Raw genomic sequence first — 27,173 nt, forward strand, 5'->3', positions numbered from 1 at the left:
AACATACAATAAGAATAATGATATATTTATAAGAATTATATTTTTCCAAATTAAAATAAAATTTTATTTAATAAACAAGATAAGACATTAAAATATTAGAGAGTTATATGTTATTCAGATAATTACAGTACATTGATATAATAGAGAATTATTGAGTAGCAAGGGAAGAACTCTTTGAGGAAATGAAATTTTAGCCAAGGCTTAAATGACACGAAGGTACTAGGCATGCAAAGATCAGATAGAAGAGCATGCCAGACAGATGGAACATTACATAAAGGCTTTAAGTTAGAAATGTGCTGAACTTAATGTGTTAGGAAGGACAACATGGCTACAGTGTAGTATGTGGCAGAGAGAACAGAATGAGATGTGGAAGGAAAGCTAACAGTAGCCAGATTCGTAAACTGAGGTAAAAAGTTTGGATATTTTTTAAGTGACAAGATAATAGAAACCTTGATTAGGATAGTAACATGATCTGTTGTAAAATCCCTTTCTCTGGAACTGGACATAATATTCCCTATCCCCAAAAAAGGGAGGTCTGAGAATTTTATGGCACACAATTTAGTTTTGGGGTCTGGACTTGGCATCAGTCATGTCCTTCATTATAAAAAGAAAAAGAAAGATCTTTGTCTTTGTTTTTTAGCTGCATCTTTTTTATAACATGTGGATGAATAAATCTCAACTATACCCAAGAGAAACATACAGAAAGAGATACAGGCTCACTTCCACTTTTCTATACATGTACATAAGCATACTTTTGGCAAATTTTCACTTGTCTTTCCAGTAATATTGTCCCCAGTGTCCCGATATGTCTTCTATGCCAGCCAGCAAATGATCAAATAACTGCAATAGAACAAAACATATGGCTAAATATACAGTATGCTTGAGGAACTTTGTCAATTACTACCAAATAAAAGAATCCATCAAAAGTGTCTTCGAAACTGTTGATTTCATCCCACTTGCTTATTTTTTTAATCTTAAGCTCTTTTCAGGGTAAGCATAAAAAGAAGCATCTATATATATATATATATATATATATATATATATGTAAGAATATCTGCAGTAATTCTAGTATAAGCATTGGAGACACTCCATTTAAAATTGAAAATGCACGTATCAATCAGTATCATATGATAGATTCATTCATCTACCAGAAATCTGGGTCTGGTAAAGGGAAGGAAACAAAAGTAGTAAAAGGCATGGCCCTTGCCTTTGAAGGACATAGAACCAAATTGAAGAGGCAAGACTTAAAGAAGTGGACAGGGATCAAAGCATGTACAGGATAATACAGTTCAAACTTGGCATGTGTACATGTATAAATGCAACAAGAAAAGGAAAATTTAGGAAAGAAATAGAAAAAGATGGAGTTAGAGAAGGCTTATATGAAAATGTGCATTGTGAGCTGGCCCTGAAGAAATGGGGTTACATATGGAAAAAATAAATCATTCTATGTAATGGGAATATTGTGAGTAAAATGTATGGGAGAAAACAAGGAACTATATAAGAGATTTATGAGAAAAACAAGGTTGGATAGATGTAGGTCAAGGGTGGGGAAGAGAAAATAGTTAACAAAGGACTTTAAATACTAAGATTAAAAGTTTAATTTGGGGTTTTCCTGGTGGCACAGTGGTTGAGGGTCTGCCTGCCGATGCAGGGGACACGGGTTCGTGCTCCGGTCCGGGAAGATCCCACATGCCACGGAGCAGCTAGGCCCGTGAGCCATGGCCTCTGAGCCTGCGCGTCCGGAGCCTGTGCTCTGCAACGGGAGAGGCCACAACAGTGAGAGGCCCGTGTACCGCAATAAAAAAAATAAATAAAATAAAGTTTGATATAACATCACAAAAAATAACCTGAATATATTTATGAGGAAATAATAAACCCAATTTGAGTGATATTCTACAAAGTAACTTCATGCACTTTTCAAAAATGCCAGTGTCATAACAAACAACAAAACGCTGAAAAATAATTTTAGATTAAAGGTAACTAAAAAGATATGACAACTAAATACAATGTATGATCCTAGATCAGGAGAAAACTACTATAAAAACATTATTGGGACACTTGGAAAAATTTTGAATATGGAGTTATATTAGATTACACTATTGTTTCAGTTTTAAACTCTGAATTTGATTTAAAAATTGTGATTATGTACTAGAGCGTCCTTTTACTTAGGAAATATTAATACATGCTGAAATATTTAGCAGTGAATAGTCAGCTGTCTACAACTTAATCTCAAATGATTCAGCAAATGACAATAATAATATATACATATATAGACAGAGTGGTAAAGCAAAGATGGCAAAGGTTACACTGAATCCAGGTAGAGGGTATATACATATTCATTGAACTATCTTTGAAATCTGTATGCTTGACATTTTTAAAATAAAAAGTTGGAAAAAAGAAAATAAAGTTTGACTCTGTCCTATAAATTGGTTAAATAAATTAAATTATGTCTTATCAATATAATATATATTATACAGTCATTAAAAGTCATCCATATGGTAGACATAATACAGTAAAAAATATGATTTCTCCCCAAAATAGCCTAAAAATGTAATTCCATTATAATAAAAACCCCAACATATTTTTTTTTTTTACAAATTGGGCAATCAAGTATTAAAATTTGAAGAAAATAACATAAAATGTTGAATTAGTCACACTTATCTGTACACATTCTTAGGCACATAGTTATTAATAAAACTTAAGTGTTTTATGTATAGAAAGCCATTACATGTGCTGAAAATGTATCTCAGAAAATTATGAACTGGGCCACATTGAAGTTAGAAGCAAGGTAGACAAGCTAGCTCTTCTCCTATTTGACTAAAATTTCCAGAGCTTTTTCCACATTAATAAATCTAAGGGTATCTTGAAATCATTCTTAACATTCTCTATATTTCAATACTACTATTGTTATATTTTATAAAAGCCCAATTGGGATAAGCAACAATTCAAATTCTATTTCTATAAGAAGATAAAACCAAGTGATATAGAGGTCACATCTTTAAATTTCTCTGAACTTCTCCTTACTTCTAACGTAGAAATGAGTCATTTTCTTCTAAACTCTGTGTAATTTTGAAACCCTATTTCAAAGAGTATATTTTGAAATTTGAATATGGAAATTTTAACTTCCTCAATACTCGATGGTACAAAAAAAACTCCACCAAAGACTAAACTACCCCAAGAAAAATTTTCCAACTACATAAGGATTACATAGGTCATCTTATAAGCAATTGCTTTATGATATCAAATAGAGAATTAACTAAGTTACTGGATAATTTAGTCTAGTATTAAGAATTAATATGTTAAACCAAAAACAGTTATAATTTGAAGTAAAATAACTCATAATTCATAGATTATTCAACCTGGATAGGACTTCAGAGATCATTTAAACAGCCATTTAAATTTACTGATTATGAAACCAAGGTCACAAAAAGTTAAAAGACTTTTCTAAGATAATGAGGGAAGTTGGATAGTAACAGAGCAAATGCTAGAATTCAGACTTCCATTGTTCTTACCTCTTACCAGAAGAACTGACTTATTGATTTTCAAATTACAGATTGTCACAGTATAACAAATACCTGTTCAGAATTCATAAAATCACGTCTCCTTTTATTAGAGAAATTCAAGTATAAGAAGACCTAACATGTAAGGACCTAATATACAAGGGTTAGTTCCAGTCGACAAAATGACCTACGTGATGTATAGACATCTTACCCAAATGAGAATTTGTTTGCTCACAGTTGGAGAAGTCTCTCTTCTAGTCACATCTAATAAGTCAACAAGAGGATGAATGGCCATCCCCTACAAAATGAAAAACAGAAAGCTGAATTTCTTTCATATGAAATTAGTGCTTGAATATTTCCCTGGTGTGTGTGTGTCTGTGTGTGTGTGTCTCTCTGCATGTCTGTGTGTCTATGTGTGAGTGCATATGCACATCTCTCTTAATCTGGCCATGATAGGAATTTAGAATATTCTCTTAAAATTCAGAGGCAACATTGGTCTAACACCAGAGAGACATGCTGTGGTTTTCTCTCACAAAGATCAATGGGGAATATATATATATATATATGTATTGTTTACAAATATGTGGGTCATTTAATGAATCCTAAAAAAAAAATCTGGGGCTTCCCTGGTGGCGCAGTGGTTGAGAGTCTGTCTGCCGATGCAGGGGACACGGGTTCGTGACCCGGTCCGAGAGGATCCCACATGCTGCAGAGCGGCTGGGCCCGTGAGCCATGGCCGCTGAGCCTGCACATCTGGAGTCTGTGCTCCACAACAGGAGAGGCCACAACAGTGAGAGGCCCCCGTACCACACACACAAAAAATCTACCACTATATTTCAAAAACAGAAAGAAGTAGTCAAATCACAGAGCCAAAGTGCTGTAAGAGATTTTCATTTCAATTATTGCCAAATACCTCAGATATACCATTTTGTCTTTATTATTCATCATCCATTATATATGGGATTACAGTCCTCTCCACATGTTACTTTAAATTTTTCTTAAGAGGGATAATAAAAGAAGCAAACATTCTATATTAATAAATATTCATCGAGTTGTGTCACAATATTTATTGAACATGTATTATTGCCAAATTCTATATTAGGCACTGGAGTTACAATGGGAAAGTAAAGTCGAAAGGGCCCATAGTCTTATGGAGGTTACAGTGTAGTATGTCTCAAGGAGAGAGCCATTAGTTTAATAATTGCATTAATGAATGAACAACTACAACTTGAGATAAGTGTTCTGAAGGAAATGAATCTGGTTTATGACAGAGTAACATAGTTTAAATTGAAGGATAAGTTTTTCCTAAGCTAAAACCTAAAGGATGAGCAGACTTTAGCTATATGAAGGGGAAAGAACCATTCCTGGCTCAGGGAATAATAACACTGATAACACTCCTTGGCATGGCATATTAGAGAAAATGAAAACCTTGTGTAGTTGGGTTGTAGAGTACAAGGGAGATCATATTATTATTAAGACTGGAGAGAGAGGCTGGGGTTAGACAATGCAAAGCTTTCCAGGCTGTGTTAACCATTTTTTAAAAATTCTAAGACTAATTGAAAATTGAAATGGCTTGACCAGATTTGTGCTTTAAAAAGATAACTAGCTGCAGTGTGGAAAATGTGTTGAAAATGAGCCATAATGGATATGAGGAGATGGTTTAGGAGACCGTTTTTTGTATTCCATGTTAGAGACGGTGATAGCTTAGACAAAGATGATGGCGGAGCAGATACAAAGAAACTGACTTAGTGACCAAATAGACATAAAAAAGGACAGTATGACAGAAAGGATGACACTAAGATTCCATGCTTGAGCAAAAGGGGTAGAGGATGGCAACACTAATCTAAATGAGGACGACTAAAGATAGGAACTAGATTGACAGGGAAAATCAAAAGTTTAATTTTAAACATACAAAACTTAAGATCCCTGTGAGATGGCCAAGTGAGGATGTCAAGAAAACTGTATGTTCTAGAACTCAGATATTTAGGCTGGAGATATAAATTCATAAGTCGTATGTATACAGTGAGTAAATGAAGACGTTATGTGGGTATGGATGAAATCATTAGGGAAAGAGTAAAGAGTGAGAAGAGGAAAGGCTCTACAGCAATCTTTGAGGAACTCTGATATTTAGTGATATAACAATAAGAATAAGCTTGCAAAAGAGACAGAGAAAGAGGAACCAGAGAGGTAAGAGGAAAATCAGAAAGTGAGTTGTCACAAAACACAAAAAAGACAATATTTCAAGAAGGTGGAAGTTTGACTCATGTGGAATCCCTGTGAAGGCTCAAGTGAAATGAGGATTGCACATGCCATTAGTAACCTTAATAAAAGAGATGGGAGCAACAAAGATTTATGAGGTCAAAAGAGAGAATTACTTTAGATTTGTAGTTGTGTTTTTTTTTTTTTATTGTGGTACGCGGGCCTTTCACTGTTGTGGCCTCTCCTGTTGGGGAGCACAGGCTCCGGACACACAGGCCCAGCGGCCATGGCTCACGGGCCCAGCTGCTCCACAGCATGTGGGATCTTCCCAGACCGGGGCACGAACCCGTGTCCCCTGCATCAGCAGGCAGACTCTCAACCACTGCACCACCAGGGAAGCCCTGTGTTGTGTTTTAAATAGGAGTAACTTGAGCCTGTTTAAAGTTGATGGGAAGGATCTAGTTGAAAAGAAGAGTGTGAATATACATGAGACAAAATGAATGATTGAAAATGTAAGACAAGAAAGGAATAGATTACAGAGCATAGCTTGAGATAGGAGACCCCAGCTCTGTAATAAGAAGAAAGAAAAGGCTAGGAGCAGATGCAGTTATGTTGGGATGTTGAAGGAGCTTCCATGGATGACTACTATAAAACAAGTTGCTCTTTGCAGAGTTCTCTTTTCTTAGTTTTGTTTTGTCTTTTTAAACAAAAGTATGCTTGAATGAAAAGTAAGAGAAGTTGAGATTTGCTCTAACATTTACACGTGGGAACAAGGACTTTAAGAAAGAAAGCTGTCAACTGAAGTATAAAACATGAGGTGGAATATGGAAAAAAACTGGCTGCAAATAAACAACAAAATCTATTGCTTTCAATGAACTTCCACACTACTTAGTCATTTTCAAAACACTTTGAAAATGCATCCCCATAAAGTTTCTATTTTCACCTTATTTCAGAGATGTGGAAAGAAGCAGGTAATAATTCCCATTAATGTTAAGGTTGAAACTTAAAAGAAACTCAGGGTGTCCTAGCTCTTCATCAGCTCTTCAGCACTGTTAAATGACAAAAATGTCTTACTTAGGCCCTGGTTTCTTTAACACACCAAATGAGCATGTCACCCCAAAAGCTTCCTTTACAATTTGGAACGCTGTAATTTTTTGCAAATGCACCTGAATTGCCCAAAGTCAGGAGATCGTCCTATTCATATGGTTTTCATAAGTAATTTTGTGTAATTCCCACTTTTTAGATGACATTTGAGTTGTGCGATTCCACTAAATTCATTCTGACATTTGAAAAATCATCATACAATGCTTTCATGGGATAGAACTACATCTTTAACAGTGTTTATCACAGGCAAAAAGCTTCCTAGTGTGAGCAGGTCTGTCTAATGACCTGGCATTTTGAAAGGTTGACTCCATATTTGCATTTTTAAACCCATCCATGCAACTCTCCATCTTCACTTACTTTAATTCATTTCATTCAGTCTACCATGGATAGATCAAAATTAATGCTTTTAAAATAAAGATGTCAAACCAACCTGACCCAGTGACATATCCTCTTATAACCCATTTTATGTATTTTGTACTATTATATTCTGGTCTTTTGAAGATGTAAAATATAGGTGAGAGACAAAATTTTATTCCACATTTTGAATCTCTGTAGCATAGCTGGTTAAATGAAGTCTTGAGTAAATCAATAAAAATCATGTTTTTTTAAAAAAATGGTCTCAAGTTCAAAGCTCTACTATATATGTTCATAATTTATATTCATACTCCAAATTAACTTTTATTTACTATTTATCCATTTATTTCACAGATATTTATTGCACATTTCATTGGAGCCCACACTAGTAGACTCTGAGTATATAGTGGAGAATAAATCATATATGTTTTCTGCATTCATGGAACTCAGCCTAGTAGAGGAGACAGACATCACCCAAGTGGAGAAGAAAATAACTAAAAGATTGATAGGTAGATAGATAGATACATACATACATACATACATACATATAGTGATACATTCTATGAAAGTGTTCAAAACAATAGGCCCAAAATGGAGATGCTTATACTAAGCCCTAAACCATCAAAACAAGACATAGTTTAATTACAGTTTCGGCTCTCCCAGAAATAAAATCAAACGCACTTACATAGAAGGTCTGGGAAGGCTTCTCTGAGGAGGTCGTATATAGCTGAGGATTAAAGGATAAAAGGAAGACAGATATGCAAGGAACTTAGGAGATAGTGTTTTAGGGAGAAGGAATGACCTTTTGGAAAACCCCAAATTGAGAAAAAGTTTGTCAATTTGAAGCAGTTAAAGAGTCTTTTAAAACACAGTGATCAAGAGGGAGAATGGCCCAAATATGTGAGGCTTCAAAGGTAGACATGAGCCATATTTGTCACAGCTTATAGTCATGTTAAGTGTTTTGGAATTTATTAAAAGTTCAAAAAGAACCAATAGAAGAATTTTGGAAAGTAATAAAATTTGTGTTTTAAAAATATTGCTTTTGATTCTGTGGGGATAACAGATTGAAAGGGGAAAGGAAAATGGAAAATTTTAAGGCAGTTCAGGAAACAGATGATAGTAGCTTGGACTAAGATAATGGCAATAGTAATGGAGAATAGCATAGAGATTCTACAAGGAGACAGATACAAGAATATTTTAGACAACACCATTTGTAAAAGCAAAAAAGAAAAAATATCAATTGAAAGGACAATGAATAAATAAATTGGTGTATAATCATAAAATGCAGTATTGTAGAACACTGAAAATGAATGAGCTACAACTACTCACAACTATGTGAATAAGTATTAGTAATAAAATGTTAATAGACCAAAAAATTCCAGAAGGCTACATGCAAAACATACACATACACCCCCCCCCACATACACACTTTTATAAAGTTAGAATACAATTTAAACTGATCAATATATTGTTTATGTGTGTCTATGTGTGTAATATGTGATTTCAAAAACTATTTTTTAAAAGACAAGAGATTAGTAAATGATTCATTCAGGATATCAGTTACCTGTGAGAGAGAGAGAGAGATGAAAGAAAACAGAATAGGAATGCATTGCACGGGTTATTGTTAACTTTCTCAAATTTAGTACTGGGCTCACAACTGTTAGAAGTATTAACTGAAAGAATGAAAGAATGAATGAATAAATAAATAAATGCCATGTATGGGCCAATGATTCTAGTGTGTCATAAATCAAAATATATTATTAATACAATTTTGTATATCTAGAAACTTTTTAAAAGTTAAATACATATACTGAAGATCTATTTTGGAGTTAGAAACCACAGGGTTTGACGTGAAGGATAAGTAAAAGGAAGTAATCAAAGATGTATTCTACATTTCTAGCCTTAGTAAATGGATGGATATCAGAGCCATTTACTAAGACAGAAGCAAAACAGATGAGGATCAGATTTATCCTCTGTAGATATATTGCCTGTGTGGACGAAAACAAATGTTGCCTGCCATTCCCATAGACAATGAATGTTGCCTGCCATCAAGCCATCAGCCACTGCAGCTACCCCCAAAGGTATGCCCTGAGAGGAATTCAGGATGGAGAAAAAGAGTACAGTGGCCCTAGAAAGTTAAGATGCATGTCTAAGGAATAATTTCAATGAGCTCAGACCCTTGCATCTTCCCATACATAGAAAAGCACTAAAATCATTAACTTGGGATGTCTGCTTTTTGTGATTAGCAGTAATGTTTTGATGTTTGACTACATTTTTTTTCAGCAAAAACTCCTATATATCCTGGCTCCTCTCTTACCTCTTTGAAATAGTTCCTCAGAGTTATCTGAGAGGCTGTTCCCAGGCTATAGTCCTCAGTAAGGTGCCCAAATAAAACATAACTCACAACTTTTAGGTTGTGCTTTTTTTTTCAGTTAACAGCTGTGATATTTTTGTGAGACATCCAAGTGTAAGTATGAAGTAACAGTTGAATGTAAACATCTAGATCTCAGAGTAGATAGCTGGACTACAGGTAAAGAGAAGTCATCAGAATTTATATTATGCTTGAAGCCATGAAAATGAATATAAACACCTAATGAAAAAGTATAGGGAGAACAGAATATTCAGGACCTAATACTGGAGAACCCTTACATTTACAGACCCAATAGAAAAGGATCAGCCTGCAAAGATGTCTATGAAATGCCCAGAAAGACAGAAACACTAGCAGGGTATGATGTCAAAAAAAGCAAAAAAAAAAAAAAGCATTTCAAGAAAGAAGTAGCCCACTGTATAAAACTGTGCTGACAAGTTTCATAATTTTAGGACAAAAGAATGTGTCCTAACTTGCCACTAAGGAGGCCAGCAGAGACATTTTGGCAAGAATAATTTTGGTGGAACAGTGAGGGCAGAATCCAAATTGTAGTTAAGTGAAACTGACAAGCTGACACAGCATGTGAAGATAAATTTCTTGAGTGTGCTCAGTCATAGTAATAATAAAAATAATACCTTATAAACACAAAATGCTTTTAAACTTATATTACTATTTGATCTTTATAACAAACAACCCTGAAAGATAGGTCCTGTATCCTCTTTCTACAAAAAAAGAGATACTGAGTAATCAGTAAAACGTCCAAGATAGAAAGCTCATCTGGAATAAAGTTGTGAATAGCACCCAGGTCTTCTGATTTTAACTCTAGTCCTCTTTTCCCCTCAAGAAGAATAAAGGGGTAAAAATGGCCAGATCACTACAGAGCATGTCCAGTGTATCACAGAAAAAATTTGAAAGACATGTTCTACTGATGGTGGACCAGGTACTCATTTGCATGAAGCACATCATGGCAATTTTATCAATCTCCAATAAGTAAAATATAACATTGTACTTTGAGGTTTTTTTTTCCCCCAATGGGTCTTAATTCTTAAATAAACTTTAAATTTCTGAAAATATTTTAACCACTAGATGGTGTTAGAATAACATGAGATGTCATTGTACAATCTGTCTACAATTGCAATCATCCAACAACACCTCCCCCAAACACCTAAACTCCCCAATCAGGGTCTTAAATGGATTACAGTATTAATCAATGGGAAAATGTAAATATCAAATGATGAAGTCTCTAGGAGTAAGATGCATTTGAACACCTGGAAGAAATGCAAAATTAAAGGAGAACATGAGTGTTACTGATAAATTATCAGAGACATTAAGAATTCTAAAAGATATAGGAATTGAAAGTTAATTCTTTAAAATGACTTTGCATTTCGAAGTAACATTGCGCTACATGACACATATTAAAGTGAAAATTAGTTAGTGCTTAGATAAAAACACAATTTGATTTGGGACTGGTTTAATACAATTCATTAAGTTTTAAATGAGAAGAAAATAAATGTTCAACCTTAATCAGTCATTTACAAACAAAATAAAACAAAACAAAAAATTCAAAGCCTAAGGAATGATCTCACCCATTCTAGAGAAATAATTATTTTGTTTAAGGGAAGCCTGCCAGATTCACATCTTCTGACTTGTCTTATTCCACCACACACACACACACACACACACACACACACACACACACACACACACACAAATATCCACCATCATTATGCTCGTTAAAACATTTTAGCCAAAATTTGAAATACTATCTCATTAAGTTGCTGAATAGGTTTTTAGACATTATTTCAATATTCTTTTGCCCAGCTTTATAAAACTGAAGTGAAATGGCAATTAGAGGGAAATGGTGATATGGAGAGTATAAAGAGATAATTCAAGAGAAAAGCTGCCTTAGAATGAAACTCCTAAAGCATTATATTTATTTCCTCTTCTGTTCTCAACCTCAACCTTACCTTTTTTTTTTTTTTTTTTTGCGGTAACTGGGCCTCTCACTTTTGTGGCCTCTCCCGTTGCGGAGCACAGGCTCCGGGCGCACAGGCTCAGCGGCCATGGCTCACGGGCCTAGCCGCTCCGCGGCATGTGGGATCTTCCCAGACCGGGGCACGAACCCGTGTCCCCTGCATCGGCAGGCAGACTCTTAACCACTGCGCCACCAGGGAAGCCCTCAACCTTACCTTTTTAAGTAGCTAAAATGCAGTCTTTGCTGTAAAGCTATTGGTGTCAACCACTTGAATAAATGGCAATTCTTCCATTCCCCTATTGATTTAAAAATAAATCTCATCTCAAGTTTTGCAAATGTTCTGTTTGAGTTATGGTAGAGACTATTTCACATGCTATAATTGTCTCTCCTAAATATACACTCATTTCAAGTTTCTGAAGGAGAATGTTGGCCCATTCATATCCATCTAATTCAAATTGCACTACTTTGTTTTGTTTACCTGAACAATAACGGTAAAGAGGATAACAACTGTGGTTGCTGCAATGAAGAGCTTCTTTCTGGAAAACTCTGGGAGCAGAAAATCAAGGGAGAAACAGATTGCTCCCCTCAGTCCTCCATAGGCTATAATAAATTGGTCCTTTCTGGTGACTGTATTCACATGACATTTGTTCACGAAGAAAATCAGCACAAGAACTCCTAAATTTTCCAATAAGTAGAATACTTGAGTAATCAACAGAAGGAAAATGCTACAAACATGTTATAATAAATTAGTGTTAAACTAGATTGGAATTCTAAGGATTTGTGATGAATAGTTTAAAAGCCTAAACTAACTAAACTATTTAAAGGTTTATTTCCTCAGAGAGATTTCTTTAAATAGTTACATTTTATTTTGGTTGTGCTTTGGTTTTTCCTTTGATTTTTCTGTTTTTTAGGATGAAAGCAGTGCAATTCCCTTCCTTAGGCCCATGTGGACTAATCTGGGGCATTCTGCAAAAATAGTCTCTACAAACAGAATGTAACTTCTCTTCAGTCTTATAAATACTAGTGAGGTGACCCAAGCTGGTGAACTAAAAGTTAAGTAATGTGACCTGTGTTGGTTTTAATCTTTGATGAGCCAGGATTCCATGTTCTTCAAGGCTTTGAAAAAAGGTTTCTTTTTACTCCTGTCACCCAGAGTCTAGAGTTCTGAGACTCAAGCCTCAGCCAAAGCTTTTTATTCCTCACATTTGTCTGTAGTCTCAAAAATGAGCCTTAACCACGAGAGAAGTGCTTGCTCAGGTACAAGTACTATTTGAAGGGCACCAGTTAAACCTTTGTCCCATAGATCTTACTCCCAGTGATTATGTTTCGAACATCTTATTGTGAATGAGTTTATCAGATAATTTACTTCAAGACCAGAAAGAGAATGCAAGGTTACTTGACAGATGGGCTGAAAGTGGGGATTCTTACACAAAATTTGAGCTGAAATAAGTTGGCTAACAGATAATTTAGCCAAAATTGATTTGTTTGGAAAATATATATATATGGCAATTTGGAGGCCGTGGGAGTAGTCTGACAGCCTCTGTATATGACTAAGAATTTTGGTCCATATTACTGTTTTTAAAAACATTTTAATTCAATTTAAATATTTTACACAGTGCCAGAAAATGAAAACTTAGTCAAACTATTAGAGCAGTATGATTAAAATAATTGAGAGCTAAATCCACTGAAAATTTTAGAGCTTTTAATTTTCTTTTAAAAACTAAGTTTCTTTACCCTTTTAATTTTCTTTCTTATTACTACAAAAGCAATGGAAGCTCTTAGAGAAAAATACAAATATGCAAAGGAAGCATATAACACCCATAATCCCACCCATCCAGAGAGAAAATTATTGCTAACACTTTGGAACAAAACCTTCCAAAGCCACACATGACTTTATATTATTATTTTTCTAATAATAACTACTTCCCCACTGTTGAACATTTAAGTTGTTCCAATACTGCTTAAAGATGTATAATCAAATTTCTAATCATTCTTATGCTGTATTAAAATTACCAGAACTCAAAGTTAGTGACAGGATATTCATTTGAGGCCAAATTACCATTTGGCTAAATGGAAATTCATCCAGAATACTTTGAGTCAAACTGCATTTTGGCCAGCTTAGGTGTATTGCTTCAGCAATATTGACATATTGCCAGAATGCTGACTTTTCAGTTTTGTTTATTACTTATCCTAAGTGGGTCCCCAAATCAAAAGAATGAGAATATTCTACAGAAATCTAATTTAACAGAATTGCAAATAAATATATCATTTAATATGGCTAAAATCCAAAGGGAAAAAATTCCTAGCCTCATATGGTCTGTATTCAGCTCATCTTTCCTATGTATATCTAGGCACAAAATTAAACTAAATTGTGATGCCAGGCTTAAAAGAGGTACAGATACCTCATTGACTATTTTATGATAAGGATCTTTTTCCTTTTCCCATACCAGATGTAGTGGTTATCTACACATTATAATTTAGAAATAAAATGGTATTGGAAAGAGGATTTGTTTCATCTCATGAATTTTCACACGAAACTATACATACAAATCTACAGAAATCCTTGCATTCATCTTTAACATTTGCTCTTGCTAGGTCTTAACATATTACTACTCTTTCTTTTTTTCAATTGAAGTATAGTTGACTTACAGTGTTGTGTTAGTTTCTGGTATACAGCAAAGTGATTCAGTTATATGTATACATATATATTGTTTTTCATATCTTTTTCCATTATGGTTTATTACAGGATATTGAATATAGTTCCCTGTACTATACAGTAGGACCTTCTTGTTTATCTAGTCTATATACAGTAGCTTGTATCTGCTAATCCCAATCCCTCCACTATCCCTTTTCGCCTTTGGTAACCGTAAGTTTGTTTTCTATGTCCATGAGTATATTTTGTAAATAAGATCATTTGTATCATATTTTAGATGATACATATAAATGATATCATATGATATTTGTCTTTCTCTTTATGACTTACTAAACTTAGTATGATAATCTCTAAACCAATCCATATTGCTGCTGGAGAAAGTAGAGGGGGATATCATTGGAGCAAGTGCACACTCCTCAGTTGTGCCTAAGGAGTCAAAAGACCTGTATGCAGACTACTATAAGACACTGATGAAGGAAATTAAAGATGATACAAACAGATGGAGAGATAGATCATGTTCTTAGATTGGAATAATAACATTGTGAAAATGACTATACTACCCAAAACAATCTGCAGATTCAACGCAATCCTTATCAAACTACCAATGGCATTTATAACAGAACTAGGACAAAAAATTTCACAATTTGTATGGAAACACAAAAGACCCCAAAGAGCCAAAGCATTCTTGAGAAAGAAAAACAGAGCTGGAAGAATCAGGCTTCCAGACTTCAGACTGTACTACAAAGCTACAGAAGTCAAGACAGTATGGTACCGGCACAAAAACAGAAATATAGATCAATGGAACAGGATAGAAAGCCCAGAGATAAACCCACACATGTATGGTCACCTGATTTCTGATAAAGGAGGCAAGAATATACAATGGAAAAAAGACAGCCTCTTCAATAAGTGGTGCTGGGAAAACTAGACAACTACATGTAAAAGAATGAAATGAGAACACTCCCTAATACCATAGACAAAAAATAAACTCAAGATGGATGAAAGACCTAAATGTAAGGCCAGACACTAAGACTCTTAGAGGAAAACAAGCACTCTATGACATGACTCACAGTAAGACCCTTTTTGACCCACCTCCTAGAGAAATGGAAATAAAAACAAAAATAAACAAATGGGACCTAGTGAAACTTAAAAGCTTTTACACAGCAAAGGAAACCATAAACAAGACCAAAAGACAACCCTCAGAATGGGAGAAAATATTTGCAAATGAAGCAACTGTCAAAGGATTAATCTCCAAAATTTACAAGCAGCTTTTGCAGGTCAATATCATAAAAACAAACAACCCAATCCTAAAATGGGCAGAAGACTTAAATAGACATTTCTCCAAAGAAGATATGCAGATGGCCAACAAACACATGTAAAGATGCTCAACATCACTAATTACTAGAGAAATGCAAATCAAAACTGCAATGCAGTATTACCCTCACACCAATCACAATGGCCATCATCAAAAAATCTACAAACAATAAATGCTGGAGTGGGTGTGGAGATAAGGGAACCCTCTTACACTGTTGGTGGGAATGTAAATTGATACAGCCACTATGGAGAACAGTATGGGGGTTCTTTAAAAAACTAAAAATAGAGTTACCATACTATCCAGCAATCCTGCTCCTGGGCATATACCCTGAGACAACCATAGTTCAAAAATATACATGCACCCCAGCGTTCATTGCAACAGTATTTACAATAGCCATGACATGGAAGCAACCTAAATGCCCATCAACAGATGAATGGATAAAGATGTGGTATATATTTATAATGGAATATTACTCAGCCATAAAAAGGAACAAAAGTGTGTCATTTGCAGAGACATGGATGGACATAGAGACTGTCATACAGAGCAAAGTAAGTCAGAAAGAGTAAAACAAATAACGTATATTAACACATATATGTGGAATCTAGAAAAATGGTATAAGTGATCTATTTGCAAAGCAGAAATAGAGACTCAGACATAGAGAACAAACTTATGGATACCAAGGAGGATAAGGGGGGTGGGATTAATTGGGAGATTGGGATTGACATATATACACTACTATATATGAAATAGATAACTAATGAGAATCTGCTGTATAGCACAGGGAACTCTACTCAGTGCTCCGTGGTGACCTAAATGGGAAAGAAATCCAAAAATGAGGGGATATATGTATACATATAGCTCATTCACTTTGCTGTACAGCAGAAACTAACACAACATTGTAACGCTACTATTCTCCAATAAAAATTCATTTTAAAAAACATCTAAAAATAATTGGGCATCAAAAGCCTTAAGTGAACTCTCAAGTGCTAATTAATCTCCAGAGAATATATTTCCTTTTTATTTTCACTATGTTTAATAATTTCTTCCAATAAATAGCATTTGGTTACTTAATAATTATCATAAATTTGTTTTCCAACCTGTTACATGAAGGTTTTATTCTGTAAAAAAAAAAAAAAAAAAAAAAAAAAGCAGCTCTATAACCACAAATGTCCATTCTCTTGGGTCAATTTGAGATTGTTTGAGAGAAATGGAGTAATGAAATCCTCAGGGAGTAAGATTCACATAGATCATCTGCTGAAATTCCTGAAATACTACATGCTGTCTGGTGTCTTTCAGCACAAGAGAGTTCTACATTTGCATCTTAGAGGATCTTAGAGGTGGTAACTAATTAAAATATTACCCAGAATATATTATTGCCACCAGACATGCACTATGACCACATCTAAGGCAATTCCCAGTTGATACTGCTCAATATTTTCTGATCAGTATGGTGCATTGTGTGATTTCTCCCCCATACATAGTTCCTACTCTTTTTTTAATTGAATTTTATTTATTTTTTTATACAGCAGGTTATTATTGGTTATCTATTTTATACATATTAGTGTATATATGTCAATCCTAGTCTCCCAATTCATCCCACTACCACCACCACCCCACTTCCCCCGTTTGGTGCCCATATGTATGTTCTCTACATGTGTGTCTCTATTTCTGCCTTGCAAACCCCTTCATCTGTAACATTTTTCTAGACTCCACATATATGTGTTAATACACAATATTTGTTTTTCTCTTTCTGACTTACTTCAGTCTGTATGACAGTCCCGAGGTCCATTCACGTCTCTACAAATGACCTAATTTTCTTCTTTTTATGGTTGAGTAATATGCCATTGTATATATGTACCACATCTTCTTTATCCATTCATCTGTCAGTGGATATTTAGGTTGCTTCCATGACCTGACCTGGCTATTGTAAATAGTGCTGCAATGAACACTGGGGTACATGTGTCTTTTAGATTTATGCTTTTCTCTGGGTATAGGCGGAGTAGTGGGATTGCTGGGTCATATGGTAATTCTATTTTTAGACATGGTTCCTACTCTTAATCACTTTATGATCATAGGTAACATGAAGTCACTCTGACAGTATATACATTAAGCTAGAAATACAATTTGCATATAAACTGATTATTTTCAAAGATTGATTGTAATTTTTCTTTCTATTCTGTTTTCTAACTATAGAAAAACATACCTTCATACATCTCATAAAGAAAGACAATAACCAGATAAAAGATGAATGAAGTAGCTGTGGTTTTAAAATACCCCTCCACAACACTTAGGTCATTTCTAATTCTTTTTTAGAAATGACACCAAAAAGAAGGTATAAAGAGAGGTGAGAGTGAAAGATCAATTATGCAAAACCAGAACTATAATTTGGTCATTTCTTTTAGCTAGGGTAAGAAGAGCTAATGAAGGTGGCAATATCAGGTAAAGGAAAAGCTATTTAAGTAAAATTTGGGGATAAAGCAGGATTAAAATACATTTTCATTTATTAACTATTAAATATAACACATTCCTAATAAAATGTTTAGAACTGCTAATATTGATACTGCTAATACATGATACTCACATTTCATGAATTATTCCATTTAATCTTCATAAACTCACAAAATACACAAAATGTAAATAAGTTAACTAACTGGCCCAATGTTAAACAACTAGTAAGTTGCAGAGCATATATTTGAACCCAACTCTGACTAATTCCAGTACTTATGGCCTTTCTATCACCCAATGCCACACCATGTTAAAATAGAAAAAATTATCCTGCATAGATCACTTATTTTTCATATAGTAAAATGTTATTAATATCCTTCTCATACAAAAAAAAGTTACTGTAAGCACCCCAAGACTGTGCTTTATAAGGAAGAAAAGCCAAAGATCTAAAACACAACAAAATCTAGGTGGAATATAGGCATACCTCAGTGATATTGCAGGTTCTGTACCAGATCACTCTAATAAAGTGAATATTGCAATAAAGCAAGTCACATGAAGTTTTTGTTTTCCCAGTGCACATAAAATTATGTTTATTCTGTACTGTAATCTATTACATGTACAATAGCATTATGTCTGAAAATCAATGGATATACCTTAATTTTAAAAGTCTTTATTGCTAAAAATGCTAACCATCAACTGAACCTTCAGTGAGTTGTAATCTTTCTGCTGGTAGAGGGTTTAAAATATTGCAAGAATTATCAAAATGTGACACAGAGACAGGAAGTGAGCAAATGCTATTGGATAAATGGCACCGATAGTCTTGCTCAATGCAGGGTTGCCACAAATCTTCAGTTTGTAAAACATGCAATAACTGTGAAGTGTAATAAAATGAAGCACAATAAAGTGAGATATGCCTGTACTAAACTCAAAAATTTTCAGGTATTTTTTACTTCATAACTCTGCATACCTTATGATTTCTCTTTACATAACAAACTGTATATGGTGCAATAGTAAATTACTATAAAATTAAGTTGTAACTATTCACCTTTTTGGGTAATGGCTAGGACTAAAATTTACAGTTTAGAACACCTGTCAAAAAAGATCCATGTGAGACCTTTACCAGTAATAATCAAATATGGTTCCTGTAGCTCTCCATGCAAAACAAATCAAGCCTGCCTACATAAGTTAAATTTGTGTTCTTATATTGATAGTCTGGCACACCCCATGTGCTAATTTGGCAATAATTCTCACCTACTTTATAAGGTTTCCTGTCCCTACTTCTTTTATTTCTTTTCCCTTCACTATCAGCTGTCACCCAACAGACTTTTGGTCACCCATTTTTTCCTTTTCATTTCTTTCTCTTTTCACTGTACAAATCCAAAGTTTTAATTCAGCAAAACATTTAAAAAAGGGGAGACAAATAGTATTGTTTTGAAGTACAGCCACTTAGGAATCAAATTCTAATACTAGTTTTTTTTTAAAAAAAATATTATAACAAGGATTTTAAGGTGAGAACAGCTTTCTTTTTAGACCACTTAGACTATCAATTTCAAACACTTATTTGCTTTCACCCTTACTATATAAAGTGTTGAAGTAACAGCAAGCTCTAATAATTAAAAAAGGGGTTGTATCTCTGTATACAAATTTTGTATGTAGCACCTAGCACTGTTACATGGGCTACTAGGTATTTAATACACCTATCAAATTGTAAGCAGCTCTTTGCAGGAAACAGATTTTTGCAGGAAGCAGCTCTTTGCAGGAGGCCCTTTGTCCCATCACTTTAGCAGCTGTATTTTAACTTAACCTTACACCAGGTGCCCCCATGCTTCACTAATCTCTGGCCCAAGCATATTTCTCAAATATTTTGATCACATAATGCCTTGTCTAACCTGTTGATTTTTTTTTCTTAGACTGAAGTAGTAGGAATGAAGAATAAGTAATTAACCGATGACTAGATCTTTTCCCTATTTTCCCCTTCAGTAACCTCACGAGCAAACTGCATGAACAAGATAGCATCTAAAGAAAGATCACAAGGAGTCAGTAAGTCTGCACACAGTGAAAGATGACCAAGATTCTGACGCCCTCCCCAAATAATTAATTGCAACTAGCTTCCCCTTTCCCCTTTAAAAACTTTCATGGCTGAGCAGAATCTGTGGAATTGGTTCTTGGTCCACCTTCTCCCCAGGTTGCCAGCCTCCTGAATAAAGCAACTTTTCCTTTTCCAACCAACACTTGTGTCTCCAGTATCAGCTTTCAAGAGGCAAGCAGCTGAACTTGAGTTTGGTAACAAAATAACAATATTTTTACCAGTCCCCAAAGCATTTTACCAGTCTAACTTTTCTCTAGGAGGCACACAAAAGTAAAGTAATAATACTACTAAATAAATAAATTAATAAAACTTATCTTCAATAAATATTTAGCATCTATGGTATGCTAGTTAATTAGTTAAAACAGAAAAGTACAGAGGATATTGTCACTATCTTACAGGAGCTCACAATCTTTGGGGGTGGCGATGGATAAAACATGCTCACATATGCATAAGGTAAAAATAACTAAGTACCTTGTGGCCACTTTCTGGAAGATTTAATGAGTAGCTGGTTACAAATTGTCCTCACACTTAAGGCAGTTAATATGAATCAAAAACTGTGCAATATTTAATGGCACTAAAGATTAAAAGAAGTTATTATGGAAGGCAAAAGGAGGAAGCAGGCAGAAAATTCTATAGCCTCTAGGTCTTCAGTGTTGAGAGAGCCATGAAGCCAGCCTCCTCTTCTCCCTTTTCTACACCCGCCCCCAACTCTTGCTTTTCCCCTAGGTCTCAGACCTTCCCTTCTCCACAAGGAACTCTGGCCCAGGCCCAGGCATGACAGCAGATAAGTGCTCTTCATTGTTACCGTACATTTGAGTATTTCCCATCTTTCTTTCTTGTCAACCTATTATTTCATGTGTATGTTTTTCATCATTAAGTAGATTATAAGATCTCTGAAAGCAAGAATTTAATTTTTTTAAAAAGTAACTTTTATCACTCCTAACAATGAGAATAGCACTAAACATACAGGAGCTCATAAATACTTGTCTGTTTTTTTTTGTTGTTTGTTTGTTTGTTTTTGCGGTATGCAGGCCTCTCACTGCTGTGACCTCTCGCGTTGCAGAGCACAGGCTCCGGACACGCAGGCCCAGCGGCCATGGCTCACGGGCCCAGCCACTCCGCGGCACGTGGGATCCTCCCGGACCGGGGCAGGAACCCGCATCCCCTGCATCGGCAGGCGGACTCTCAACCACTGTGCCACCAGGGAAGCCCCTTGTCTGTTTTTTTAATTAAAGTGTCTCTCAGGGACAATGGAAAAAGATTGACTGGGATTCATTTTAACCTGAGAGACCCCCTGTTTCTTTCAGGACTCAACACAGACATGGCAATACTCTCCACGTTGCAAAGTTCTTTAAAAGACCAGGGTGCTCAAAAGAAGGAAGCCACTTAAAAGATACTGTATTCAAAGCTTTGGAAAATGCCCTGGATTAGAAGAATTAAATTTAAATTTCCTAATCCAATTCCTTTATTGGATTTTTTTAACATGTCTTTCATTAATAGGTAATGCAAACAATAAAAATCAAAGACAATTTAAGCACAAACTACAACAAGTTAAAATACAATCACCCAGACCCTAGATAGAATCCTTGCTTTCAACCTAGAACATTTTATTTAAAACAGACTAATTTCAAGCACTATACTGTGACATTTATCATGTACAGTAATTCCATTTAGAACTTAGAGCAACCTAAAATCAAATGGCATTAGTTCTATAGAACTTAATTTAAAAATCAATCTTTTCGGGCTTCCCTGGTGGCGCAGTGGTTGAGAGTCCGCCTGCCGGTGCAGGGGACACGGGTTCGTGCCCCGGTCGGGAAAGATCCCACATGCTGCGGAGAAGCTAGGCCTGTGAGCCATGGCCGCTGAGCCTGCGCGTCCGGAGCCTGTGCTCCGCAGCGGGAGAGGCCACAACAGTGAGTGGTCCGCGTACTGCAAAAAAAAAAAAAAAAAAAAAAAAAAATCAATCTTTTCTCTTTTTCGTTTTAAGCTTTCAGAAAACATGCAACATTTGAAAAAAAAAAGCATTCTATTCCTTTTAAAAACACAGAGCGGGATGGTCTGTCTGAACCCTAGTACAAAAGCATTTTGGTGTTAATACTTACCATGTGGGCATTTAGCCTTACAAGCTAATTACTAGATATGAGGTACTATCATCATTGGTTAAATGCCAGTGATGGATACGAAAAAAAAAAAAATAACATGCCATATGGTTTACAAAAGAAGTAATAAAATTACTTAATTGTTATGGCAGAAAGTTCATCTATACAAGGACTAATGCCAAGCTTATTTATATGCTGGGCCATCTAATTACTTACCACTGGAATGCTACTGGGCTCAGATAACTAATCCATTAGGAGAAATGATTCTCCCCTGCAAAGATAGAGAACTGCCCTAGGTAGTCCCATGCCAAATTCTCAGCATTTTTGTTATACAATGGAAGAGTCATACTGACCCCCGCCCCAAAATAGGCAAGGTAGTTGGGATGTAGTCATTTAGTCTCTACAGGGAGCCCATGAACTTGACCACAATAACACTTGCAGAGCTATGACTAAGTGACTATTAGAGATAACAGGAAACCCTAGAAGAACATAAAGGGAGGGTCCTTCTCCCATATCTAGGTAATGCAATTTCCTAGATTTCTAGTGGGAAATCAGACTCAATTCCTAAAAGAAATTCAATAAATCAAAGACTTTTCCAGATACTTATGCCACAATCCCTGAGAGATGGAACATTTCAGCTGTCAGGTAGGAGAGATAGCTATATAAGAAGATAAAGAGAAGTTTGATGACCCAGCTGGTCTTAGTAAAGTGTGTGGTAAAGGCAGCAACCATGCCAAACAGGAGCCCAGTGAAAATGCCTCCTATTCCAACCAAAAAATATTTCCCTATCCCAGCCAAAATATCCAATGGTTTGATAGATGGCATTTCAGAGAAAGATTTGAACAACTTATAGAGCACCTTCATAAAAAAAGATTAGAGTGAATTTACCAATCAGAAAAGTCTCAACTTATGCCCTATGTATCCTTCTATTTTGAGGTTTCTCAACTTTGAAGTCCTCCAACTCCCCATTTCCTTCCCAACATGAGTTCCTAGAAATCTTCCCTACATCAAAAGATATTTCTACAAGTCAATATCAAATTATGTATGATTCTGTTTGAAAATTGTCTGATGGGCTGTGAATATATGCTTCATGGCTAAAATATTCTTATTTGACATGACTAGAAAGACTGTGGCCTCCAGAAGTTTTATCCTAGTTTAATAAACTGATACAAGATTAGTATAGTATCAAAAAAGCATGGTTATTTTTGAAAACATATTAATGACCAGTAAATCATATTCTCTCAATTCATATACTTATTCCTAAGACTAAATTGCTCAATCATGGTCTAAACCAGAATTCAATTCTTATTTAAATTCCAAGGGTGACCATAAGAGAACCTAATTAATTACCATGAAAGCTCATGCTTCGGATACTTACAACAGTAACAGCATCATTAAGGAGGGATTCTCCAAACACCAAAATATGAAGCTTTCCATTCACATGAATTTCTTCAAATACAGAGAGTACAGCCACAGGATCTACTGCAGCAATCAAACTACCAAACCAAAAGTTATGGAGCAATGACACATCTTGAAGTTTGAAGTACTTCACCTGACATATGCCATAGAGGAAAAGGCCTATCCCAAATGCATTCCACATGGTTCCAACTACAGCATATGACAGAATGGTCCCTATGTTTTCAAAAAATGGCCAACTAGGCATAAAATATCCTGCATCAAGGACTATTGGTGGAAGTAAATACAAGAAAAATATATCACTGTTTATGACTGGTGGGGATTTGTCATTTAAACTGTAAATTAGTCCTCCCATGATGAGACCTACAAATATCAAGAGGCAGCTTTCAGGTACAACTGCAGGTAACTTATTATAGAGGTGAAATCCTAGAAGAGAGAAAAAAGATAGACTATTATAACATCTTTATTATCAGTCATCTCTATATGTCAGCCTTCTTCTCAAGCCTCATGATTTCAGGAAAATTGCTTCTCAGTCATTTTGCATTTTACATTTTAATAATGACTTGATAAAGATGCAGATGCATGAGTGGAGACAATTTTCTTTATAATGGAAAATATTTTTTTTCAGTGTCCACTGAATCATTTTCAAATGTGAGTACATGTTTTAAAATGGAAACAATGCATTTATCAGCTGGCAATATTCTTCTGCTCTTCTCATGATCATAGTCAAAGACATCAGAAACTTAAAAATATAGAAATGACAACCATAATTCAAATGTCTGCTTTGAATAATAAGAGTTGAAAAGGGCTTTAGTAATAATAACTAACTCTTCATTGATGAGGAATCACAACTACTTATAAGGAAATTGAGGCCAAAGAAGTAAAGTGACTTTTCATGGCTAAATGGTAATTATGTGGCAGAACTGAGGTGACAACCCAGCCAGGTCTCCTGACTTTTAGCTTAGTGTTCCTATAATTACCCCAAACTGTCACTTGGTCTGATTGACAGATATGGTCTTAACACTAATGCATACTACTGAATTATCAAAATACAATCCCAACTATAAAGTTAGTTTTTTCTCATACAATGATATGAGTCTTTCATCCCACGAGGGAAATGCAGCCATATCTAGCAACCCACATAGCAGCAGTTCTCTGTTTTATCCTGTATTCTTTTACCTTTGCCCACATTATATGCCACATCATCATGCTCTAGCTTACATGAAGCCTATAAATAACGACTCTAATTGTCATCAATCCTCTCTGCTATAGAAAGGACCTTAATGGTCATCTGAGCTAATCCATCCCCTTCCTCTCTGCCCCAGTCACCACTAATACACTGCTGAGATCCCTTTCTAAAATATTTGCTAATTAATTTGACTACAACTTTCTCAAGGATTGAAGCTAGTTTTTACATTAATCCCCTAGCACACTGATAGCACATAGAAATAGCTCAAAAGATACTTATCAAATAAATAATAAATATATTTTTAGAAAAGAAAGTCAGTTGGTTCCTAAGCTAGACTTTAAATAGTTTCAAAAGTGCTTTCACGTATACTCTTCTATTTGATTTTCTCATCATACCAACACAGCGATGTAAATACTGTTATCCCCATATTAGAAATGATAAATATGAGGCCAAAGAAGTACTTCAATCATCTAACACATACTGATTGCCTATGTGCCAGGCACTGGCTCCTAAATTTGAGCAAATATTAAATAGCTCAAAGTAGTCTTATCTTTCCACTAAACCATGCTAGGTCTCTCTTTATCCTCTACAGAACCACTTATTTCCTCTAGGCATTGAAATAATTTGAAAACTCCTCATGGGAAAGATGGGGTCTTATTCATCTCTGTAGCCCATGGGCCCAATATAATGCTCCACACATAAAATGTGCTCAAAAATATTTGTTGAATGAATGCTAACAAGGAATTTTTTTTTAATTTACATTCTCTTACAAGGTCACAGCAAAATATTATCTGTCAGTGATGGCTAAATAAAGTCCTACTTAAACACATTGGGATGGAAGACCTACTGGGAAGTCCCTTTGCCCTGTTATCCTGAAATTAACATTTAATTAGACTATTTATTACAATCAATATATCTAGTACTGAAAAAATAATTTAAAAGAAACCTAACCCTAATAACCTTAATTATTAACCCTAATAATTTAAAAGAATCCACAAGTGCTAATTACTATCACCCAAAACAGCATGTATTTCTAATCAAGGAAGCATGAGACTAGCATTCTAGTTCTGGTTTGTTGAACTTCACAAAGCATCTTCTCTCCCTGGGCCTCTGGATAAGAATGATTTCTAGGGTTTTTCCAGCTCTGACAATCTATCGTGCTATGAATCTATGGATTTTCTGTGTCATCATTAAATATTACATTTCATGAATGATAAAGCTTTGGTGTCTATAAAGTCACTTAAATAACACTTTGAAATGCTGAACATGATTTATTTTAGAATAAATTCATTTTAAAATGACAAAATTCTACAGTCTTTTATGTTTTCCTGGCATTGTTTTTGGTTCTCAACCTACTTAAAAATGTTAACTTCATCATAAATACTTTGAACTGTTAAAGGACTCTCATAATTTTAATACCACCAAGGCAAAGGTCTGATAAATTATTAAAGAACATAAGAGGAATAACTGATAATAAATCTCCTTAGGAGAATCACAACACTAGTAAATCAGGGTGTTCATAAAGGTGAAATAGTTAAAACATAGCAGCTCTTCTTTTCTTGCTGGATTTAGTCTTTGTGTTTCCACTTAAATTCTGAGTGGTGACAAAAAGGCCTATCTTTTAAAAAATAGGAAATGGACTTGTTCCACTTTCTCACTACCTGGCAACTATAATGAGCATCCTGTGAGGAAAAAAGGTTGCCTAAAGACTCAGATCAGCTAGAATCATTCTATTAAGATTTCTCTGTTCTCCCTTTTAAAGTTATGCCTCATCTTCTCAACCCTTGAACAGCTGGGACCCTTTGCAGTCTAAGTTCCTGTGCTGAGCCCATTAATTCCACCTCCTTCTGCTGGGAGACCACCAACGTTTGAACATAATCACTGCAAGAGGGTTTGAGGTATGAAGATAAAGATCCTTGTGACAGAGCTCAGGAGGCAAATATTCCACTTTGCCTTTCTCTGGTCTATTAAGGAAAAGGTGCCTTTCTTAACATCTGGAAAGGCCCTGAAAGTCCCCTCCTCCATTAGGCAACTCCCTAGGAGAGCCTTGGGAAGTTTCTCAATTATCTTTTTTTTTTTTTTTTTTTTTTTTTTGCGGTATGCGGGCTCTCACTGTTGTGGCCTCTCCCGTTGCAGAGCACAGGCTCCAGATGCGCAGGCTCAGCAGCCATGGCTCACGGGCCTAGCTTCTCCGTGGCATGTGGGATCTTGTCGGACCGGGGCACGAACCCGTGTCCCCTGCATCGGCAGGAGGACTCTCAACCACTGTGCCACCAGGGAAGCCCACTCACTTACCTATCTTTGCCAGAGAGGCTAACATAATCCAGAGTGTGATCTCGAAAGGAATTTGCACATGCTGGTAATACAGGGAAAAGAGGAGTGTGTGAGCAGACACCATCGAAGCATTTTCCTGTGTTCTTTTGGGTCCCCAGCTGCTATTTTTTGCCGTCTGGTCCCAGTAGTGCAGCAT

The 27,173-nt window shown here is 35.4% G+C and overlaps 1 protein-coding gene across 1 annotated transcript; it reads right to left on the bottom strand.

Annotated features, from left to right (window-relative positions):
- Positions 1-765: 765 nt before the first annotated feature.
- Positions 766-27,173, bottom strand: LOC137217255 (sodium/hydrogen exchanger 2-like). Its single transcript, XM_067723919.1, is given in 5 exon segments — positions 766-840; positions 3,712-3,798; positions 22,702-22,956; positions 23,477-23,940; positions 26,999-27,173. Coding segments are annotated over 5 exon segments (1,056 nt in total).

This window comes from Pseudorca crassidens, chromosome X, assembly GCF_039906515.1.
Source record: "Pseudorca crassidens isolate mPseCra1 chromosome X, mPseCra1.hap1, whole genome shotgun sequence".
In the NCBI taxonomy this organism is placed as follows: Eukaryota; Metazoa; Chordata; class Mammalia; order Artiodactyla; family Delphinidae; genus Pseudorca; species Pseudorca crassidens.